This window comes from Seriola aureovittata, chromosome 16 (genome assembly GCF_021018895.1).
Source record: "Seriola aureovittata isolate HTS-2021-v1 ecotype China chromosome 16, ASM2101889v1, whole genome shotgun sequence".
Classification (NCBI taxonomy): Eukaryota; Metazoa; Chordata; class Actinopteri; order Carangiformes; family Carangidae; genus Seriola; species Seriola aureovittata.
The window spans coordinates 7,547,817-7,569,675 of record NC_079379.1 but is presented as its reverse complement, the minus strand read 5'-3'; the positions used below and the strand labels follow the sequence as shown (position 1 = coordinate 7,569,675).

At 41.5% G+C, this 21,859-nt stretch overlaps 2 protein-coding genes across 2 annotated transcripts; both read right to left on the bottom strand.

Annotated features, from left to right (window-relative positions):
* Positions 1-129: 129 nt before the first annotated feature.
* rfx5 (regulatory factor X, 5) lies at positions 130-15,330 on the bottom strand. The gene is made up of 11 exons (XM_056400310.1): positions 15,301-15,330; positions 12,368-12,522; positions 12,057-12,090; positions 11,857-11,939; positions 11,583-11,705; positions 11,380-11,496; positions 10,869-10,947; positions 10,357-10,555; positions 9,724-9,806; positions 9,512-9,640; positions 130-9,358 (listed from the first exon to the last, which is right to left on the bottom strand). Exons 2-11 carry the CDS (start codon positions 12,487-12,489, stop codon positions 8,201-8,203), a joined length of 2,127 nt encoding a protein of 708 aa, XP_056256285.1. The 5' UTR covers positions 12,490-12,522; positions 15,301-15,330; the 3' UTR covers positions 130-8,200.
* A 789-nt stretch (positions 15,331-16,119) lies between these two features.
* psmb4 (proteasome 20S subunit beta 4) lies at positions 16,120-21,428 on the bottom strand. The gene is made up of 9 exons (XM_056399247.1): positions 21,339-21,428; positions 20,981-21,189; positions 18,914-19,040; positions 18,746-18,825; positions 18,411-18,557; positions 18,252-18,333; positions 17,999-18,115; positions 17,261-17,349; positions 16,120-16,283 (listed from the first exon to the last, which is right to left on the bottom strand). Exons 1-9 carry the CDS (start codon positions 21,411-21,413, stop codon positions 16,271-16,273), a joined length of 939 nt encoding a protein of 312 aa, XP_056255222.1. The 5' UTR covers positions 21,414-21,428; the 3' UTR covers positions 16,120-16,270.
* Positions 21,429-21,859: the final 431 nt, after the last annotated feature.

Below are 21,859 nucleotides of genomic sequence, written 5' to 3'. Positions count from 1 at the left end.
AAAAAAGGATGTGAAACAAAAAGAGGAAAGGAAAGAATGCAAAAGGAAAGGAAGTGAAATGAGAGGCAAGCAAAACAGAAAAGTGGGGAAGGAAAGAGGAAAGAAAAAGGAATAGAGGCAGAAGCAGAATCAGTGTTTTCTGCCAGTGAACGTCACATCCTTTATTCCAGTCAGTCAGCGTAGGAAAATAGATTCACATTAATGTTCTGAGTCTGTCCTCTGTCACAACAAACAGCAGAAACACACAAACAAACAAAACAAACTCACATAGGTAAAGTAAAGGTGCATTTCACTGATTTGGTATCCAAACCAAAGGGCAGAGGAGGGACGGTTCATTTTCTTTTCACGGTTGGACCGATGTCGTCCTCCCACTTCAATGAAGAATTTCAGGAGTGAAGTGCAAAAAAGAAAAAAAAGAAAAGAAAAAAAAAGCCAGCAGGCAGCAGGTTACAGGGGAAGAAAAACTAACATTTCTCCAAACTGTTAAAGTGAATAATATACAAAAACAGACAGTCACAGGAAAACCATGCAGGAAGCCGCTGCGTCTCCCACAAAGCAAACATAGATTTAAAAAGTCTCAACAGCGACAGTAAGAATAATAATAATAAAATCTGCACATCAACAAGTTGTACAACTGTATGAAAGAGCAACAACAGACGGCAACAGGAAACAAAACAGATAAATTAACAAAAAGAAAACTCTTACTGGATTAATAACAACACTGACAGCAAAACAAGTTGATTGAAATAGTCTCAGAGTGAACAGAAAATCACAGCATGAAGCTCCAAGTGCTGCTGTTTGATGTCAGAGTCCCACTCAGGTTCACTGATGAGTCTGTGGACACAAAACTGGACCATAACCCCCAAACTGGTCTGGAGGACTGTACTACACTACCCAGAGTTCCTGAGCCTGCGAGGTAGCAGCGCCTGGAATGCTCAGGGAAAGAGAAAAAAAACAGTTCCCTTTATTGTCGACTCAAAAACATGAGCTGAAGAAGAAAAAACTGCTCCAGTGAATTCAATTATAAAACTCTGACTGGGTCTGTGACAGAAAACAGGACCACTTCCAGCTTAGACTGGGAGTTCACCACCACCATCACCACATTAACTGCAGTGTTTGACCAGGATCAGCTCATCGTACAAACGTCTCGTCATCTTGTCACTAAAACTGCTGACTCACCTTCAGTCCACTCATCAGACTTCATCTGCGTCACGTTTATATTTTTTTTGTTGCAGTGAGAATAAAAATAATAATAAAGTAAATTTAAAGTGAATTTAATTTAGTTTTACTTCCCTTTCACATTTAGTTTTGATAAAAAACAGTAAACTGAATTTCTTGTTTTATTTTTTGAAGACACTGCTTTCACCTCTCCTGGGTCATTCACACGTTGATGTCACTGCCGAGTCATTCGTGTAACGTCCAATTAATGAAGTTGTGAACTGGTTTGAAAGCACAACCTGATTAATTGGATTCTGACTAACTGATTAACTCTCACATGACTAGGTGACTTTAACGACACTCGGAGGATGATGACCCAGAAGATATTAAAGGACGAGGTAACTATTTTTCAAGTCTGTCCTAAAACAAGAGTCAGGTGTCAAATGAACATTACAACTTATACATTAGTGTAAGTGACGGGGGACAAAATCCACAGTCTTTCTGTTAAATGTGAATTCAAGTCTTTTTCTGGAGCTAATTTTAGGCTTCACGTTAGCTAATTAGTCAAATCAAGTGGTTATCTATCTTCCTTCCCTTAGAACTCAACAGGGAAACAAAAAGAGGGAATTTTATACTAAAAAGGTTGCAACTTTGGAAGCTATCTATGTGATTTGTCTCAAACTCAGACTGCTGAAGCCTCAGATAAACTCTGCTTAAACCTTTGAATAAATCTGTTCACAGAACCAGGACTGTAGATTTTGTCCTCCACCACTTTGAAAACACATTTGGATGGGATCTGTCCAAGACCGACTTGAAAAACTGTGAAGCTATCCCTGAGACTCCAAGGTGAGTTGATGTGTCTTAAAGATATAAAACAACAAATCTAGTTCCCTTTGACTTTGTAACTTTAGAGATCACTTGATCCACGTGTTGAGAATTGTCTTCTTCCTGTGAACCTGCATGAGGTTTTCAGGCTGAGAGAACCCGTTTTTAGGGAATAAAAACATCTTCACTAAACTGTTCCATTAAAAAAATCTTTGATGAGTCTGGTTTCGTGCTGGTTGAATCAAAAGTGAATGGACAACACTTAATGTCTCTCTGTGCGTCATTTTAACATCAATAAAACCTGGTGAATGTTGGAACATTTGTGAAATAATAATGACATGAGATCAGACGAAGTGACTACAAAATTAATTTAGCAAAAATGTGAAGTTAAAAATGATGTATCACAAACAGATCCAGTACAGGAAGTGACATCAGAGGACGTTGCGTCTTTGAGTCCGATCCTCTAAGGTCAATGCACTGCTACCCGAATCCCGATCCTTTTATCTTTGATTATCTGACCCGTGTCTGTTTTTGTTTTCTTGTTTTCTTTTTGAGCGACATGGCTCCACAGTGAAAGATTCCAACAAGCACCACCACCTTCAAACCGACGTTCCCAGTGCAGGGCCAAACTGAGCAAAAATTAAGTTTTCTTGTCTTCACTGACTTGTTGTGAAATATTTCTCAACTCCTTTAAGATCCTGACAGCCACAGCCACTCCGGAAAGTGACTTCCAGAGTGATGCCAGTCTTTCAGACACAGGTCCAAAGAGCCAAACTTGGGCTTATTGTTCTCATGGACTTCCTCTAAGCCATTTCTCAAACTTGAACTTGACTTTTACATTGCAGCTGATGCAGTTTTCCCCAGTCAGGCCAGTTAGGTGACCAAAGTCCTATCTCTGACTTTCCCTGAGCCATTTCTCTGATTTCTGTTAGGTCTTAAATTCCACAGTGCTGCTCATTTTTCATGCTCCTTCCAAACATTTACAATTATTAAAGGAAACTGTATATGTTCAGTAGCCTAGTTCACCCAGTTAAAGAACCAAAGTGGGCAAAACCAGGGTTTCATCCCATTTGACCTAAGCTGAACTAATTTTTGAACTGCTTTTAGATGCAGATTTCCACGGAGCTGCTGGACTTCAAGTCCATTTTCAAACATTCAACCAGTGTCCACAGGAAACACTGCATGTCCAGCTGGCTGTTAGTGGTCCAAACTGTTCCAAACTGAGACATCCTCCATCACTGACTTGCGCTGAACCCTTTCTTGAGCTCCTGACAAAACTTATTTCATATGTCCAGTTTGCCAAGTTTAGCCCAGTAGGTCCTGCAGAGGGAACACAGCTGGTGTGTCACCTCAGGTGTCACTCCGAACATTGACAGCAGATTCCCAACAAGACGTTCAAAGCAACATTTCACTGATGCTGGCTCTGGGATACATCTGATCTGCTTTCTGGATAAATATTGTTAGTCTTATACTTCAGTTGAATGAAATTGCAGACCTCTGATGGGGCTTTACGAAATCAGTTTGACAGTTTGAAATTATGAACCCAGTCATTAAGTGAAGACAGTAAAATTAGATCTCCAGCTAATGACAGCAACTTGTTGAACAGCCCAACAGGTAACTTTGTCCAATGAGTTGCGCTCATTTATTGGACACTACAGAATTGAAGACGAATCAAGGCCTCAGAATCTTTTAAAGGAAGTTATAATTGGATGTTCTTTCTGAAACTGACAATCACACATCAACAAGTGTAGATCAACAAGTCCCAGGTCAAGACCTACGAGTCCCAAGTCAACACTAACAAGTACCAAGTCAACAGTAGTAAATCAAGACCAACAAGTCCCAAGTCAAGAACAGTTCCGAGTAAAGTCCTGAGCCAAAACCAACAAGCCCAAAGTCAAAACTAACAAGCCCAAAGTCAAAAACAAGTACTAAATCAAGACCAAGTCCTAAGTCAAGTTCAAACACAGTTCTTGTCATATTATCCAAGAAGTTAAGAACAAGTCCCTTCCAACGTCCCAAGTCACAACCAACAAATCCCAACTAAAGAGCAACAGTACAAGTCAATTCCCAAGTCAACAACAACAACAAATCTCGAGTCTTCCCAAGTCAACATGAACTAGATATTAGTTTAGTCCAGAGTAAAGACCATTAAGTTGTTGAAAGTCAAGACCCCAAGTAAACTCCAAGTCCTAATCCTTGTGTGTCAAGTCCTAAACATCCTGTTATTTGCCTGCAGATCTGACAATTACACCTTTCGATCCTGCTTGTGCAATGTGATATTCAATGTCATTGACTGGTTGCACACCTACATTTAAATCTTTGGGGTTTTTTTTTGGAGGATATCAGGTCCAAGTGAAGTCATGAGTCAGATTTTGTCATCAGAATACATGTCATACAATTAAGTTCAATTCAAGCAACATCACTGATCAAGTGAAATGTTGCTTTAAACCATCTGTCTGGTTTTGCTCTCCATTTACTGCAACTTTAATATAACAGAATGTATTTCCCTCTTTATTCTACTAAACTCTCTACTGAACAGTTTAAAAGAGAAGCATTATTTTGACCAAATTCTTGCAATAAAAAATAAAGCCGACACTGCGTGGTCGGTCTCTAGCTGAGTGCAAGCATAAAGCAGAACATTACATCACTCATAAATACTCAATGTATTTTCTCAATGCATATAACAATAAATTCATAACATACAAGGACTTTCTTGTTTTAACTTTTTAACAGTGCAACTTTTCATTTGTTTCAGTTCTGTCTGAAAAGGGCTGGGGCTCACCTAAAGGGAGACCGAGACATTTTAGTCGAGGCATTTCTCCACCTTGTGGAAAAAAGTTTACATACTGGCACTTCACTTTAGTGATAGAAAATTACATATTACCATCATCAGTGCTCCTGTTAATTATAAATTATTGGGAGTGCTGTAGTAGCAAGCATCTAAGCTAGACTACACTCACTTCATGGCAAAGGACAAGTGTTGAAACTCACTTTCCCATCATGCAACAAGTATGATTTTAACAGTCAAAAGTTTTCGGCGTCCCTTTAACTGACCTGAAGCTCTCGTTGTCACAGGACGGAGAGGGAAACAAGGACACACACACAGCTGTATTCATACCTCGACAAAAAGGGTTTTTTTGTAAAAATTTGATGACAGAATGGAAAACTGCAAGGACAGACGGCAACACCAAGGCCTGCGGTTTGTAGCACCAACAATGAAGAAGATGCCCCCACGCAGAGTGAGAGGCAGTTTGGCAGAGGCGAAGAACAAACATCAGCAATATGACATAGTTTTAAGTTTGAACATGAAACAATTTCCAACATGTTCCTGGTCGTCACAAGATGTTAATATTCTTGCTTCTTCTTAAATTCTACTTAAATTAATGGTAGTTCGTCCAGAGCTAAAATGATCAGTCGACTGACAGAAAATTATTTGGATAATAGACTGTTTTAGTTCATTTTGCAGCAAAAATACCAAAAATGACCAAATATCAACTTTTCAATGGTGAGAATTACGTGATATTGTTGTTTTGGACTGTGAAGATGTCACCATTTTCTTACATTTTACAGTCAAATGGGATTTTCTGTTGTTTCACAGCTCGTGTCAATGACAGGAACCAGAAAGAACAGCAGGACCTCTGAATGGTCATGTCACATTGCTGATCCAGACAGTGATCAGGAAGTTAGTGCAAAGGGCGCATGGCAACGTACAACAATAGCTAAGCAGGCTAATTATGTAGGCTAAAACTTGAGTGCTACAGAAGCCCATTGTGAACACGTGGCAACTAACTTTGTGCTTTGCTCTCTGTGCCTGAGCTGAAGCCTTTGTCTTCAACAGGAAAGGACAAATTTCAAACTTCTGTTTCCGTTTACGGAGGCTGCAACGAGACGAGCACATTACACCAAACTGTTTATCCCAGCGCGCTCAGCTGGGGGGTGAATGAAGACGTGGGGGGCATTTTGTGGCAAATTAAGTGCTAACATCAGTCTTACATGTTTGGCGTCTCACTCTCAGGGTAAAAGAGTGATTAGACTTCAAACGAAAAAACACTGTCGAGTCCCGCTGTGGTCGTAAGGGCTGGGTATCACATCTCAGTACCTCTTTAGTACTTTCTCTAGTACACTCTTTAGAACTTCCTGTCAAAATGTATTATCTTGTTTTCTAGATTTACAGTAAATCAATTGAACTTAGACCAAATTTAACACTTGAAAACTCCAGCTTTCTTTACATGAAGGTCATGTGCGACAGTTATATTCTCCAGCACTGACGGACAACATATATTTAAATGTTTGTTTAATGCACATGGAAACTGAAATGTCAAAAGTTGTTTTACAGGAGATGTGTGTAAAGCTACAATGATGAGTCAATCATTAATCTGCAAATATTTTGAAAATCGATGAATGAGCAGATAAATTGATACTGAAAGTGATCATTGGTTGCAGCACTAGTGTGTGGGACTATTTCAAACAAACAAATAAAATACAACAGGTTCATCAGTGAACTTTAGAGGAGCTGGGAGGTGGATTTTGTGACCAGCTGGGCAATATGCTAAACTAAGCTAACCAGCTGTACAGACGTAAAGTGGTATCAGTCTGAACATCTAACTCTCACAGAGAATGAGACAAAGCCGCTGAATCTTCCTTGGCCTACAGTTAGTATCATCTGCTGCTTGTGATACTTGTCATTTAAATCAGTGAAAGATTCAAAACCACTGTCAATTGATCTGCTCATTATCTCTTTAATAACCGTTTGGTCTATTAAACATCAGAAAACTATTTTTAAAAAGTCATTAAATGTCTAGTTTTGTTCGACTTAAACCATTATATAATTTGTGCGTCTGGACCTGGATCCTTTAAATATTAGGAACTGATGCTTGAAAATGACTTAAACAATGAATCAACTCGTTACAGCTAATTTAAATAAAACCCAACCCTGACGATCACAGGCACGAAACGGAAAGCCTTCAACTCTACAACAAAAGTGGCCACCGCCCGCCACAGACCCGTCACCGACATGAGGTGTTTTTGTGCCTTTTTTAATTTATTAAAATAAAATCTTCTCATTAAAGTCATTTAAATTTTATGAAATTAATTTAAGACCAAATGATGTGATACCATTGTTGACCTGCAGGTGCTTCTGATAAATAACGTGAAATAATAAATTATTAAAAACTATCCCTAATTTCATATGTAATGGCTCATTTTACACCATTTTTGGGTGTTGGGTAATTATGAGACACACAGAGAGAGAGAGAGAGAGAGAGAGAGAGAGAGAGAGAGAGAGACAGACAGAGAGACAGAGAGAGATAGAGAGAGAGAGAGAGAGAGAGACAGAGAGACAGAGAGAGATAGAGAGAGAGAGAGAGATCTACTAAACCAACACTAATAACAACACAACTAACCCAAGCTGTTTAAAACAGAGGAGCTCTTTAAAAAGGAGAGCAGAGCTGAGCTTCGATTCACATTCAGTCAAAAAGTCACTCTTCAGCAGCTGCTTCACATCCTCAAATCTTTTTCCTCCAGTATTTCTATGAGCTGGACTGAAGGTGAACCGAGGACAAGCTCTGTTAAAGAGGTCATTTCTTTCATATTTAGCACAAAGAACCTTCTCAAGGCTCTGACCCGTAGTACCTACTGTATCTATCGACTTCAGGCTGAACTCCGTCTACACACCTCCTTCCCCTCTTACTCTTATCTTTCACCTTTCCTCCTTCCTTTACATCTTTTCTTTTATATGTCCTTTTTTTTTTCTACAAATCGATCGATCTGAAGCAGTGGAAGCAGACGACCAAACCCCAGCACAGAGAATGGGAGGAGAATGCGGAGGTAAGGAGGCAAGGAAGAAAGAAAGCCAGGTAAAAGAGGAAGGTATGATTTCAGGCTCTTCCACCTGAGCAGTGGTTGTCCTGGTTTCAGCCACAGTTGACAGACAGACAGACAGACAGACAGACAGACAGACATGCAGTTAAAGTATCACAGGTTTCTAACAGCATCCAGTCTGTTTACAAGTGCAATGGGAGTCAGTGGAAGGACAGCGTGTCGAGGTTTTGGCTTCATTTATCCTCCTTGATTGGCTCTCTGCTGTCACCAATCTGGGATTTCCACCAATTAGGAAGAGGAGAGGTAAGGGGGCGGGGCTGTGTTGCAGGTGAGGTAAAAGCTGAGTGAGGGTGGAGGGCTGATAAAAAAGACAAAGGAGGAAGAAGAGTGATGAGAGCTAGTGTCCCTCTCTCTTTGAGGAGGTGCTGCTGCCCTCTCCCCCATCCTCCTCCTCACTCATCACCACTGTGGTGGAGGAGGTGGAGGAGGAGGGGGCAGGAGCAGCAGAAGAAGAGGAAGAGATGGAGGTGGAAGGAGGCATCAGTGGGTTGATGTACAGCTCCATTGGCGTCAGCGTAATCTCCACCTCCCCCCGCTCCTCATGCACTGTGGGCAGGGGAACAGGAGGAGGAGGAGGGTGGAGGTGTGCTGCAGGTGGAGGGGTGGTGCTGCTGTTGTTATTGCTCGGTCTCGGAGCTTTCTGGATCACCTCCACCTTTGGGGTCCGACCTGACGCAGCCAGCTCCCAGCTGGGGTTCCCTGGACTCTGGAGCAGCAGCAGCGGCCGGCTGTGGCGGTCTGGTTCTGCTGCCCCGCTCGTCTGACACTGCACCACCACCCCGCGGTGCTCTGACACCGCCGGCAGCTGACTCAGAACCAGCCCAGACTGGTCCTGAATTACCAGCTCCAGTACTGGCTGCGAGGAAGAGGACGCGGAGGAAGAGGCTTTCTGGATGACACCGCCGGTCAGCGAGGTGATGATGGGAGGGTGTGAAGGAGGTGCAGGAGGTGGGGGCGGAGGAGGAAGAGCAGCAGCAGCAGGAGGTGGAGGAGCAGGCAAGGCGTCCTCCGGCCTAGGTTTTCTCGGTCGTCCACGTTTTCGTTTCACCGGAGGAGCATTGGCAGCTGAGCCACTGGACACACCTGATGCACCACCTGATGTCACCACCTCCAGGGGGCGCTTGTTGGCATTCCCTCGTACCTTCTGGACCACAGAGGTGGGGGCTGCTGGGGCGTGATGCTGCTGAGGAGGAGGAGGTGGTGGTGGAGGTGGCACCACTTTCTCCCTCTCGTAGGACAGGCAGCTCTGAGGCAGGATCATCAATGGGACTGGCCCGCCCTGCTGCTGGGGCAGCGTCGCCATGGCAATGACCTTCACCCCACCCCCGCTAGCGGCAGCGGCTGCAGCCGGACCTCCAGGTCCAGATGCCCCCCCGACACCTGAGGCGTCTTTGGGTGCCAGCGAGGGCGGAGAGGAGCGGACCGAGAGCTGGGTCTTATCAGGGATGGAGCTCCGAGGGAGGATTCTGGGTAACTGCTTCATGAAGGCCTCCACCTGCACCACATCAACAATCAGTTTTTATATCACTTATTGATATGTTTATTGATAACTGTGGAAAAAAACTAAACAAAGTGACTTCAATTGGTACAAGAAATAAACGGTGTTGGAGGTGGACACAGGTGCAGACATGCCGAGGTGTTGACTTACCGCAGGGCGCAGTGAGGAAGAGGAGGAAGAGGGAGGAGGAGTGTCCAGGGCGGAGGGTTTGGCTGCTGATGATTTGTCTCCAGATGACGGCTTCAGTGAAGACAAGGTGGACGAGTCTCCGAGCTCCTTCTGCAGACAGACAGGAAGCAGTGAGCACCAGAGACAGACAGACAGACTGTGGTCAGTGACTGAACACAAACACGAGTGAGCACCTTCTGATCTGCAGCTCCATCACCCTCAGCTTTAGAGATGACCGGCGTCTTCTTGATGACCTTGTGGGGTTTGGCTGGACCTCCTACACAGACAGACACAAACATGAGTCAATCATCTCTTGACAAACAGCAGCAGATGGTCCGTGTCACTGTCATGGACCACAGAGGGACATAATGTGACATCAGACAGGACTAACAACCTCGGTCGCTGCATTTGAGACCTTAACCTCCTAAGACCCGAGCTCTATTCTTTGCTATATAGGCTGATTGGGACCTGAGAAAAATGATGTCCACATACGAGGACATTAGTTTTAAATTTCGATTACTGAGTGGCAGTATAATATCCTCATATGTGGTCACCAGGCCCTTGTTGAGAAAAAGTTAGTATTGTGGGCTAGAGAACCCAAAATGTGAGGTCCACATATGTGGACGCCAGGTCCTAGGAGGTTAAATATGGAAGAAACCCATGATCCGTTTCTCCACATCCATGTTAGATTGTCTTAGTTGCAGGTTTTGAGCTAAAAACCACGCAGCTTGTACATCTAATACTCTTCAGAAGTATTTGATGTCGTAGCAGATGTGAACGCAACACAATTTTGTTTCATCAATCAAGACAGTTTGTGTGCGTCAGACCTGCGAGTGCTGCGGAGGTGACCAGCTCGGCCTGGCTGCAGCGAGGGTTGACAATATGCTCCTGGATCAGGTAACGAGCGATCTCCACCACCGTGTCGAAGGAACGCTTCAGGATCTTCTGTGCCCAATCACAGATCAGCTCGCACGCCGCCTCTGTCACTTCCTGTTTGTAGGTCTGGACCAGCTCGGTCAGCTCCGCCTGAGGACGACGAGGATGAAGAGGAGGGAATGTCAGCAGGACTCAGCTGAAACTTCTACAACAACTCCAGAGGATGTTCATGGACATTAAGGGTCTGATTTCCGTTAGAATTTTTGCATTACGTTTTTATTTCACATTTAAACCACAAATGGAATTAAAATAAATAAAAAGACACACTCCTTCAAACAACATATCATACATAACAAAACATATCACACCCAGGAACCACGGACAAAACAAGAAGCTTCTACTCAGACTGCAATTGTGGCATGTGTGTGTGAATGTGTGAATCTGTGAATGTGTGTGTGAGTACCGGGTCATTCTTCAGGTCCAGGTTGGGCAACAGAGGCATGTTGAGGACTGTCTTCCTCCTGATGCCGCTGTAACAGTACGTATCAGCCGGGCAGGTTAGGGAATTCAACCAGCAGCATTGACAGAGACTGACCTGTGCAGCCTGTGAGCACCAGGCCTCGGTATCAAACTACATCATCACAGCAAGAGTCAAGTCTTAATCAACCACCTGCAGAATCACACACTGCAGCTCCTGATCAGTGAAACCAGCCTGTATCATCTTTCACATGGACGCTGTGTGAGAACAGGTACAAAGTACCTTTTACATTTAGCCTTAAACACACCTGTAACCATGTGTAATACAACGAGGGCAACTCCTGCAGCTTCAAAATGCTTAGAAGATTTGAAAAGGAGGACAAAAAAACAAAGTTTCTTCAGTTTTTGTGAAGAAAAATCAACAAAACTCAAATCACTCAGAAAAGAAAGAACCAAAATCTAAAGTGTCAGTCGGGTGTGTCCGGGTCAAAGGATATTTGGACTGTCCTCTGCCTCCAAGCCGCCGGGCTTTGATGTTGGGGAAAATGTCTCTGATGATCTTCCCGAAGTTGGCGGCGCTCAGAGGACGATGCTGCAGGTTCTCGCAGTATCTCCTGGAGGACACAGAGTCATGAGAGATCACATGACCCGACAACAACTTTAGAAAACGTAAGTTGTGTGTCTGTGTGGGTTTTCTCACTTGTATGTCTCATAGACGTCCTGTTTGGGCAGGCAGGTGTCTGAGTGTTCTTCCAGGTGACTGCGGATCCAATTACAGGTGTGAAGCTGGTCGGCAGTGTTGAAGGAGCTGGAGTCACCACCACTACACACACAAACACACACACACACACACACACACACACACACACACACACACACACACACAGCTAAGTTCAGTGGCAAACACACTTCTGTATTCCTGTCAAATTACATGTGATTAAAACATTTCTTTGTCAAACAGCAGCAGCGCTGACCTCTTGTCTCCAGAGCTGGGTCCAGAGGGCAGCTGGAGGTACAGGTACAGCTTGTCATTGTCAGAGAAACGCTGAACGTCTTGCTGTTAAAGCAGAACAGAACAGGTCACACTTGAGCTATGAGGGGAGCTGCATACATTACTGATCTGCTGTGTGTCATTAACAGGTTTCACTAAACAGGACAACAGTGTTATTCTTACCAGGATCTGATCCACTTTGGTCTGAACACTCTTACTGCAAGACAGAGAGCACACCAATCAGAAACCTCTTCATGTTTAGTCAGAGATGAGCAGGATGTGGTGGAAACAGGTGTGTCCTGAAAACTGAGGTGGAAAATCTACAGACTGATCCTTTAATGAACTGAAGTGCCCATAAGCTAGACATTAATGTTCTGTTTAGTTCAGTCCAGGCTGTGTGTTTGGACCTAAATGGAAAAATTTGTTCTTTCAAAACATCCATTCAGTTTCAAAAACTTTCAAGGCCTTAAATCTTGACAGCAGAATCGACTTACGAGATGTTGTTCTTGAGTTTCTGTAGGAGCATGCTGGGCTCAGTGTCGCCCTCCCCTGCCTCCAGACTGCCCTCCCCCCGACGGGAGGCTTCAGCCCGTGGGTGCCGCTGGTCCTCCGACATCTGGACCAACTAACCAGTGCTGAGCACCACCATCTGAGGGGGGTCACAGCGACACAAACACAAACACATCCACGTGACTCATTTAGAAAGGTTGCGTCCACATTTATTTCCAGGATAAGTGAGATCTGCCCTCACTGATATGTGAGGAAACAGTGACTGAACTTTGAATTAAGATTTTCACAGAACATAAACTGACAACTGACATTTTTTCAATCAATCAGCAATAATTTTAATAATCTATTTATTGTTTCATGAGGAAGAATCATAAAAAAAACTCTGGTTCCCTGGGGCTGCTTTGAAGATGTCATCTTGGGTACTGAGTATTAGTGTTGGCCTTTTTTCACTATTTTCTTAACAATAAAAAACTAATAAAAAAAAATCTGAATCAGTATATAAATGGAAATAGCTGCTAGAATAAACTCATACTGTGCCAACAAATTCAGTTCAAACCAGCAGACCTTCATTCACAGTTGTAGTTGAGTCTCCACAGATAGCAAACTGTCAAGCTGAGTTTTGGGGAAACATCCTGACACATTGCCAGATAATTAAAAAGCATTTATGCCCCTTCACATGTTGTATACTTAATGCTGTATAGGTTCATATTGAAATTGATTGAATCACCCTACACACAATGATCCAAAATGACAAATTAAAATCATGTTTTCAGAATTTTGTCACAGTTAAGTGTGAATATATACTGTCCTAAATTTAATATACATGTCCACCTATGACCATATAGTATTAGATTTTTGTTCGGGGAAAATTATGCAGCTGTAAAAACATATAAGCTGTTAAAGCAGATAAAGATTACTTTAAAAATCTCTCAGCAACGTGAAGAAGAGTTTTTAGACACGTAGATAACTCAGTGCTGGAAACATGTCAGTCGTTGCATAACAAGAGTTTGTGAGCTAATTAACTTGTGATGTATAAAGTTTCAGGATACCAACGTGTATTTATTGAAGCTCGGTGCATCGAGGAGAAAAGAGATGTTAATTATTAAGTTAACACCCATTTCTGTAGCTCAACCTCCCTGCAAGGCGTATTAACACAACTCACTACAGGTCCAACAAGTATACTCTTCACTGGACCCCAGCACCTCTCCATACAGGTGTGAAGAGTCAACAGGGAACCAACTCCTAAACAACGAATCAGGGGCCCCTGTGTTATGACTGCTTACTCCCTCCATCAGCATGCTACATTTATCATATCTTTATGACCTTGGTTGTTATGGTAGCTGCTACTAGGTCGTGTGCCAGCTTGACTCTGTCAGTGTCTTCACATCCATCCCTGACACAATGAACTACTGTTTTCAGGGCTCACTTCTAGGTGACCTGTGGAGACACTGATAATATAACCTTCAAACTTAAAAGACTAACTCCTTCACAGCTGGATCATTTCTCTGAGCACGTTTCTGCAGTGTTCACAAAACTGAATTTAAGACTTTTAAAATCACATAGAAACAGTTCAATACCTGTTTCACAGTCACACCTGAAAACAAACATGAAAAAAAACACCTGTAATTATTTTACTAGTACATGAATTTATTTATATTAATATGACATTTCTGTCTGTACTGCCCAGCTGGATTTAACAATCATATGTGACCTGGACCTGTATAGATTATCGAACAGGCCCCTAGACCCCTCTTGTCTCTGGGCCAGAGCCTCTGTATGAGGTTGAATAATCAAAAAATAAATAATTAATTTGCCAATTTAACTTTATGCTGAAATCAACACATTCTGAGTGGAGGAGCTTCCTCACATCTGTCTCCTGACAGTCCAGCTGTTACTGTCACAGCAGGAGAGAAAAAAACATTTACTCTGAAAATAAAATTGCAGACTTTTAAAAACCCCGTGACCCTCTTTTGAGGACAGTGGATTCAATGCTTTTCAAAGATTTTTTTTTTATGCTAGCACGCACCCTGCGTAACACCCTGTCTGACAGTGCTGTCTGTTGACCGGAGACAGACAGCCGGGTAGCTCCCGTCTCTTTCCCGGTACTGCAGCACCTGCAGACGCGCCGGAGCTGCACACTGCATTTTAACATTACACCACATTGTTCAGCTCAGATTTCAGCCCGGTAACAACCGCTAAAAAAGGCCAGCTGGCTGCCGGGAAGAGACACATGCCGGCTGTCACGGTGCCGTTAAACGTTACTACTACTACCGGAGCGGGAGGCATGTTTCTGTGGCGCAAAACACAGCCCGCTGCCGGCCACACTCACTCCTCACACCCGCTAACGTTAGCCATAGATGCAAACGTGTCAGCGGCCAAAATGTGACCGCAGTGCTCCCGGTGTCATGCCTGACGGCCGTGTTTACAGCGGGCGTAGCGCCGGTAGTCATGTGCCTGACATTTACTATGAACACACACCGACCCAGCAACATGTTACTGCCCAGCTAGCAGGCTATCTGACCGCAGACACCCTCTGCATTAGCAGCCTGAGACAGCGACACCCCAACACGTCAGCTGTTTTTAATACAGGCAGACCAGACAAACGTTTTAGAAACGGAGAGAACCACGTCTAACGGAGGAGGACAGGATCGTTCAGCTAACGCTGATGTTTGCCGCGCTCCGACATGGCTAGCTACAAGCTCGCTACGAACCATAAGATGCTAGCTAACTAGCCTAGCTAGTTGCTATCTGATAGCATTAGCTACCAAGCACTGAAACACCCCTTAAATATATTTTAAGACGCTATTTTTAATTTCAAAATAATTCCCAATGACAGTTAATTTATTCTGTTATTAATGTATGATCTGTTCAGTGAGTCCTATTTGAGTAATTATTTTAAAAAAGAAAAAGAAAGTACCTGAGCCAAGATACAGCAAAAATCCCCTTTCAGATTTTTTTGTGATTGGACGACTTTGTTATGTCTGCCTGACTACAAAGCCGACGTCTATTCCGATTGGTGCGCTGTCACAAATCCACCCGGATACCAAAAGTGGGTGAAATTCCATTCGTCGAGCAGAATTATTTTTCTGACAGGGATTATTCTGATTGGACGCGTTTTCCTGGTCTGCCCAGTTACAAAGCAGATGAATTTATCTCGTGAAATCTGCATAGCAACAGCCGCCTGTTTAGACAATGAAAGCGAAAGTGCTTCAAATAAACATTTAATAATGTATTAAACGTGTCTCTTTGTTGAAATATTATACAATTCAGAGACAAACAGAGAAGGCACAAACATAAATAGGCTAGCTTTACATATGCAATCTATATTAACATAAGGCGAAATGCTTTTTATTTACTGTTGTATTGTTGATTATTTTATGGACCAAATTTACTATTTATCTAATGTCTCAGGGGAAATAAAACCATTTTATCAGGAAACTGAGAATTTTAGTATGAATTACAATGAAACAAATATTTTATATGTATGTATATTTAAAAAAGCCCAGTTCTGATGAGATATAAACTGGAAATGGTTCAAAATCTATGTACAAAACACTGATCAAATGCACCCAACACATTATAAATAGTTATTAAATAGTGCTGTCCAACTATAAGTAATATGAAATATAGTGTGATGCATAATTAATTGGGCAGAAATGTACATGTTTTTAATGTTACAGCTTTTGGGAGGTGACCAAATCTGAACACACAAGACAAGAAAAAACAGAAAACAAGCTTTTTTTGATTTATGACATTTATTTCCATTATACAAAAGAGACACTGAACATCAGAAAAAACCTAAACTGTAATAGATAAGATGCATGTGAGCGGTCATTGGTTGTGATGCAACAGAGAAAGAGCGAGGCCTCATCAGTCGCAGCTCGTCTTCATTCAAACCCGCTGCAGAGAAACAGAGACACGAGTCAATACTAAGTGACACCAGAATCAAGAGGAAACACTATCAGAAATACTTAAAAATTTGAATTATTAAGACTCTTTCATTACAAAACATCCGGACATGGTTTGTATCAACAGAGAAATATGGTGAATTCTATTGGTTATCTATTTCATTCAATCAATCATCTATTATATGTTACCAAGTGGTATATGTGCCTTTGATGAAGCTATGCTGTCTTGCTGAAGGGACAATAAGCTATCAATTCTCAATCCCTCCATCTGCTTCAAGGTAAAAACCCACAGATGCCACCTTTTTGATCAAAGCCACAACATTTTGAATGTGAAGTAGCTGCAGCACATGATGTATATGTTAGTCCTAAATGACAAGTAACTGCTAGACTACATCTGTATGTGGAAGGGGGATAGCACCTGTCGTTTAATTTAATCGAAGATTTCAGGGAGTGTCCTGCACCAGGTCGAGATGTGGGGTAAACAAATATTTTCATTTTAATTCACAGGTAAAAAATTAAATACATGCAGGTTAGCAGCAGGTGAACTACACTACACTTTTTTTTTTTTTTTTTTTTTAAAAAAAACATCTAAACCAGAACAATTTTTTGTGTGAATTCCCACGACTTCCTTTTATCATCAGTCCAGAACTGAGACAGCAGCTGACTGTCGGCAGCATTCAGTGATCACTGCATCATCAGTTGTCTTTGTGTCTCTGCATTAGATCAACAGGTGGGAGCTAACTGACACTTCTGCATGAGACAGGGCATCATGTAAACCTCGAGTAAAAACAACCTGGATGAGTTTAAAGTGTGTGACTGTGTGTTTTATTAACAGGGTGGTTCCGGGTTTGTAACATCGGACCCGTGCAGGACTGTGGCATCGTCTTAGTATTGAGGAAACCATGTATATAGCTGTTGGAGCACTTGTTTCTGTTTCTCAGGGTCCAGAGCTGTGACTTTAGACCCTACCTGACCATATGAGCGATGTCCCAGTTGGTTTCAGAAGACAGAGGACCAATGATCTCCACGCCCTCCTCTGTTACTATGGCAATCTCATGCTAAAATAGAAAACAATTGTCACATCAGTCATTCAGAGCAAATAAAACATCCACTTCAAACTGTCAAAATAACTTTCTGTGCAGTTCTGTGGTGTAAAAATGTCAAAGGTAACAGCACTGTGTTTTACTCTTCTTGTTCAGCTTTTTGGAAAAAATAAAACTTTGACATTTTGAATAAAAACAACTATTTAAATAAATAATTGTTTGCCAAATAAATAAATATCTATATATAAACAAGTAATTCACCCCTGACTTGCACAGTTTCATCAACAATTTCTTCATTTATGGTTTTGTTAAAGAATCGTTCTATATATTGTATGTTGTGGACTGTGCTTTATTACTTGAAGGATTCATACTATCAGTGTTGTTGCAAACTGAATCGCAGGCTGAAGCTGAAAACCAGGGTTTGTCTGTTTCATCTCTGACTGCATCCAGGAACACTGGTGTGTGTGGTTAGAGGTTTGTCAGAAATGCTCTCTGCACCTGTAACCACACCCAACAGTGATGTCACAGTGTCATGGAGTACACATGACATCACTGTAGCCAGGTGAGAGGTTCAAAGCAAAGATTTTCAGGGGTCTTTAAAGTCTGGTGTGACTTTAAAACAGCAGACCTGAGATCAGTTACTGGAGAGGTGAAGTGAACTCACCCTGTTGTAGGAACGAGCGTCTCTGTAGTAAAGCACTTTGAGGCAGCGCTCCACCAGGTCCCGAGCCTCCTGCTTAGTGATCTCCACCTTGTTCTCCAACACCTCCCTCATCAGAGGCTACACAAACACACACACACACCCCCATACACTAACTGCTTCTTTTTCAATCCATTAATTACATAACATAAGCTGCACTCAAACAGAAACACTGTCTCTAAATGTCACCAAAAGAAAGAGAAGCACAACTCTTTACCTGAGCCAAGTATGCTCCAAAGCCAGTGGCCACTGTGGGAGCCTCATAGGCCACACCCAGCTTGTCCACATAACCGAGGAAACTAGACAGAAGTTTGGTTGGTTAATTATCATGTAAAAACCACACAAGCAGACTGAAGGAACCATTCTGAGCTCTCACCTCTCTCCATTGTAGAAACCTCCAATCACCACGGTGTTCCACAGAGGATTCATCCTGCTGCGACGGTTGTACATCACTCTGGTCAGCCAAGAGTGGACCGCCTTCGGACTGTAGCTGTGACCATCACCCAGCAGCTCCTCATCGATCCTGAAAGAGAGAGAGAACAGTGGATCAGTTTTCCTTACAACTGTCTCCTGACATCTGAAAGTTAGACAGTTTAAAACAGAAGACCATAATACTTTGTAATAGGTATTTTGACACTCTGAACCACAGAGAAAAAAAATGTTAAGACACAGATGGGTCGCATTTGTGTTGGTATGAGATCAGCAACTTACACCATCTGTTCGATGACCTGTTTGAGATACTGGTAGTCGGCGTAGTCTCCTGAAGCTCCAAGGATGGTGTTGCTGTTCACCTGAAACAGAAATACCTCTTCAGTATTGCTCAGACAGATCACGTTCATTCACATCTACAGCTCACATTTTGTCAGCAGTGATCGTCACCTTCATGAGGCGGGAGATGTTCCTGAATCGAGCCAGAGAGCCGTACGATCCTAACATGTCTGCCGCGATGATGACGCCGCCGGTGAACTTCACACCGAGCACCGACGTCCCGGTGACCATTGGGTTACTGTAGAGAGAGATAGGAGGTTATTTTATCCTCAGCAACAGTCTGCTGTTTTAGTGCTGCACTGATGATTTAAATCAAATATCTGCTCTCATTCTGATCATTTCAGAAAGAAAACATTGAACCAACTCATTCTTCAAGCTCAAGTTGCAGTTCAATAACATGCTAATTATTTCCACAATTTAATAATTTTGTCAATAAAATGTAAGAAAATTGTGTAAAATAATGGATCCCACAGCCCAGTGTGATGTTTTCATATTGCTTGATTTACTTGATCAACACCTCAAAACCTAAATATATTCAGTTTATTGTCAGATACGACAAAGAAAAGTATCAAATGATTGCATTTGAGAAGTTGCAGCCAGGAAATGTTCGATTATCAAAAATAGTCGCAGATGAATTTTCTCTCGATCGAGTAATCAATAAATCTTTGCAGCTCTATTATTTTTCATAAAGATGTAATGAATACTTTCTGATATTGGCAGGGCCATGTGAGGCAGTCATCTCTGCTATTAACTTTGGGCACTTTGATTACAACATATATTAATATTGTGTAAATTAAATTAAATCAATTTAAAATTAAGACAAGATGAAACTAGAGACCTAGAGATGGGATTACACTGTCAATGTTGACAGACCACACCGATTTTCAAACTCAACCTTCATTTTGATCTCAATACAAAGCAGTTAAGTTTCATGACTGTATCTTACAGGTTGTGACACTATCACGGTGACAAAATCTGTTCATAGACAGGCACCTGCCAAAGTACTCAAGACCACCTCTGTGGAAGTTCCAAGTAACATTGAAAACATTACCATCCCCACTGTTATAGGTGGAAATAATTGGTATGTAAAAACATTGTCAGATCTCCAGATTTCATTCACAAGTGTATACAGATTTACACATACTATTCTGTGCTATGTCATAATTGGAACTGCAACAATTAATCAGATAATCAATTTGTAAAAAAAAAAATAAAAAATTACTCAGCAGCTACTTGATAATCAATTAATCATTCAAGTCATTTTCAAGCAAATATTCGAAACACCTGATGGTTTCAGGGTCTTAGATTTGTGATAATTTGCTACTTCTTTGGGCCTTATCTTATCGTGGAATATTATTTTTGGATTTTGGTGTTAGCCACACAAGATATCTAATCACCATACTGCAGTGGGCATTTTTCACAATTAATCAAAAAAAAAAAAAAAAAAAAAAAAAATTGGCAGATTTATCAATATTGATTATCATTTCAACACAAGTTCTGCTACACATATTAAATATCCAGTCACGGTTTACTGACTATTCAGTTTGTTTTAAAAAGGTGATTCAACCGTAGTTTCACTAAAGCAGCTTAAACTGTGCCAACTATTTTATTCTGAGGTGTTTGTGATGTTTAGTTCACCCAGTGGACAGATGTATTAGGATGATGTTCCTAATATTTACTAATTTTAGGAACATCATCCGAGTAAATAATAAATCTATCAACGTCACTCAGAGCTCCATTTAATCCGTTTCCTACGTGAGATAACAAGAAAAAATACAATAAATACAATTTAAAACACATTAATTTGACTTCCAGAAGAGTTAAGATTAGTTAGGTCCGAGTTTCAGGTCTGGAAAATATAATTAATATGAGGCAAGCTACCACAGCTAACAATTAGTCAGCAAAACGGAGACAAACAGAACAAACTGCGGTATTTACAGCTTTAAAATCGTCAATAGTAATTCTCACTTGTTCATTTAATGATTAAAAAGTCATCAAGTGTCTGTGCTGAGGAGCAATAACTGGAAGAACAAGTGTAAAGCGACTGTTAGCTTAGCATTAGTTAGCATCCTCCATGATGATACAGCACAGCGGCGGAGCGCAAACCGAAACCGACAGCGGAGCTCCGGCTTGAATTAACGGTAAACGGCTCCAATTTTGTTGGAGCGGATCACTCACAGTGTGTGTCTGACCGGCCCGCATGCTGTTCCCGGTCCACTGCTGCTGCTGCCACCGGGGAAAGAATAAAATTGCCCGGGCTTTGGTCCGTCTTCCCAGAAGTTGAGCTTCAGACCGCACTCCATGTTGAATATCTGGGGGAAGTTACGACACAGCGTCTTCTTGACGAGCTGGTTAGACGTCACGGGGTGGAGCTTTACTGCCACCTGCTGTTGGGAGGAACAACAACATGAGTTTTTCGCAAATTGACTGTGTATAAAGATAAATAAAAAAAGGTATACAGCAAATATATATAATGTGTACATATACAATATAAATATACAATATGTGTATATATATATATATATATATGTTATACCTCAAATGACGAAAATGACTCAGCAATGAAGGATGCACCAATTGATAGTTGAGGGACATGACATGTCAATAACATGTCACTGTGCTTTCACTGTCACCTTAATCTTCAATTATACTATCTTTATATATATATATATATATATATATAAATGAATATTCCCAGTTTTCAAATAAGATAACACAAAGTCTGTATTTTATACAGCAATATTCAACTCTTGAAATGAAACTAAAATGACTTAAAACCATTATGAGAATCCATTTAGCAGGTAACAAAACACAGAAAAGTAGATACTGGAAATTAAATGACAATGTATTAAATTATGACATATTTTATGATTTGTTGAAAACAACAGGAGAAATTATATTTGGTGATAATGAAATAATAAAAACAATATAACTAAATAAATTAGTGTTATGGATGAAATAAATACATTAATGGTTAGAATTGATCTTTCAGAGGAAGAAGAGACAACCTTGAAAAGACACAGATAACACATTGAAATGACTGAAGGAGATTTTTGG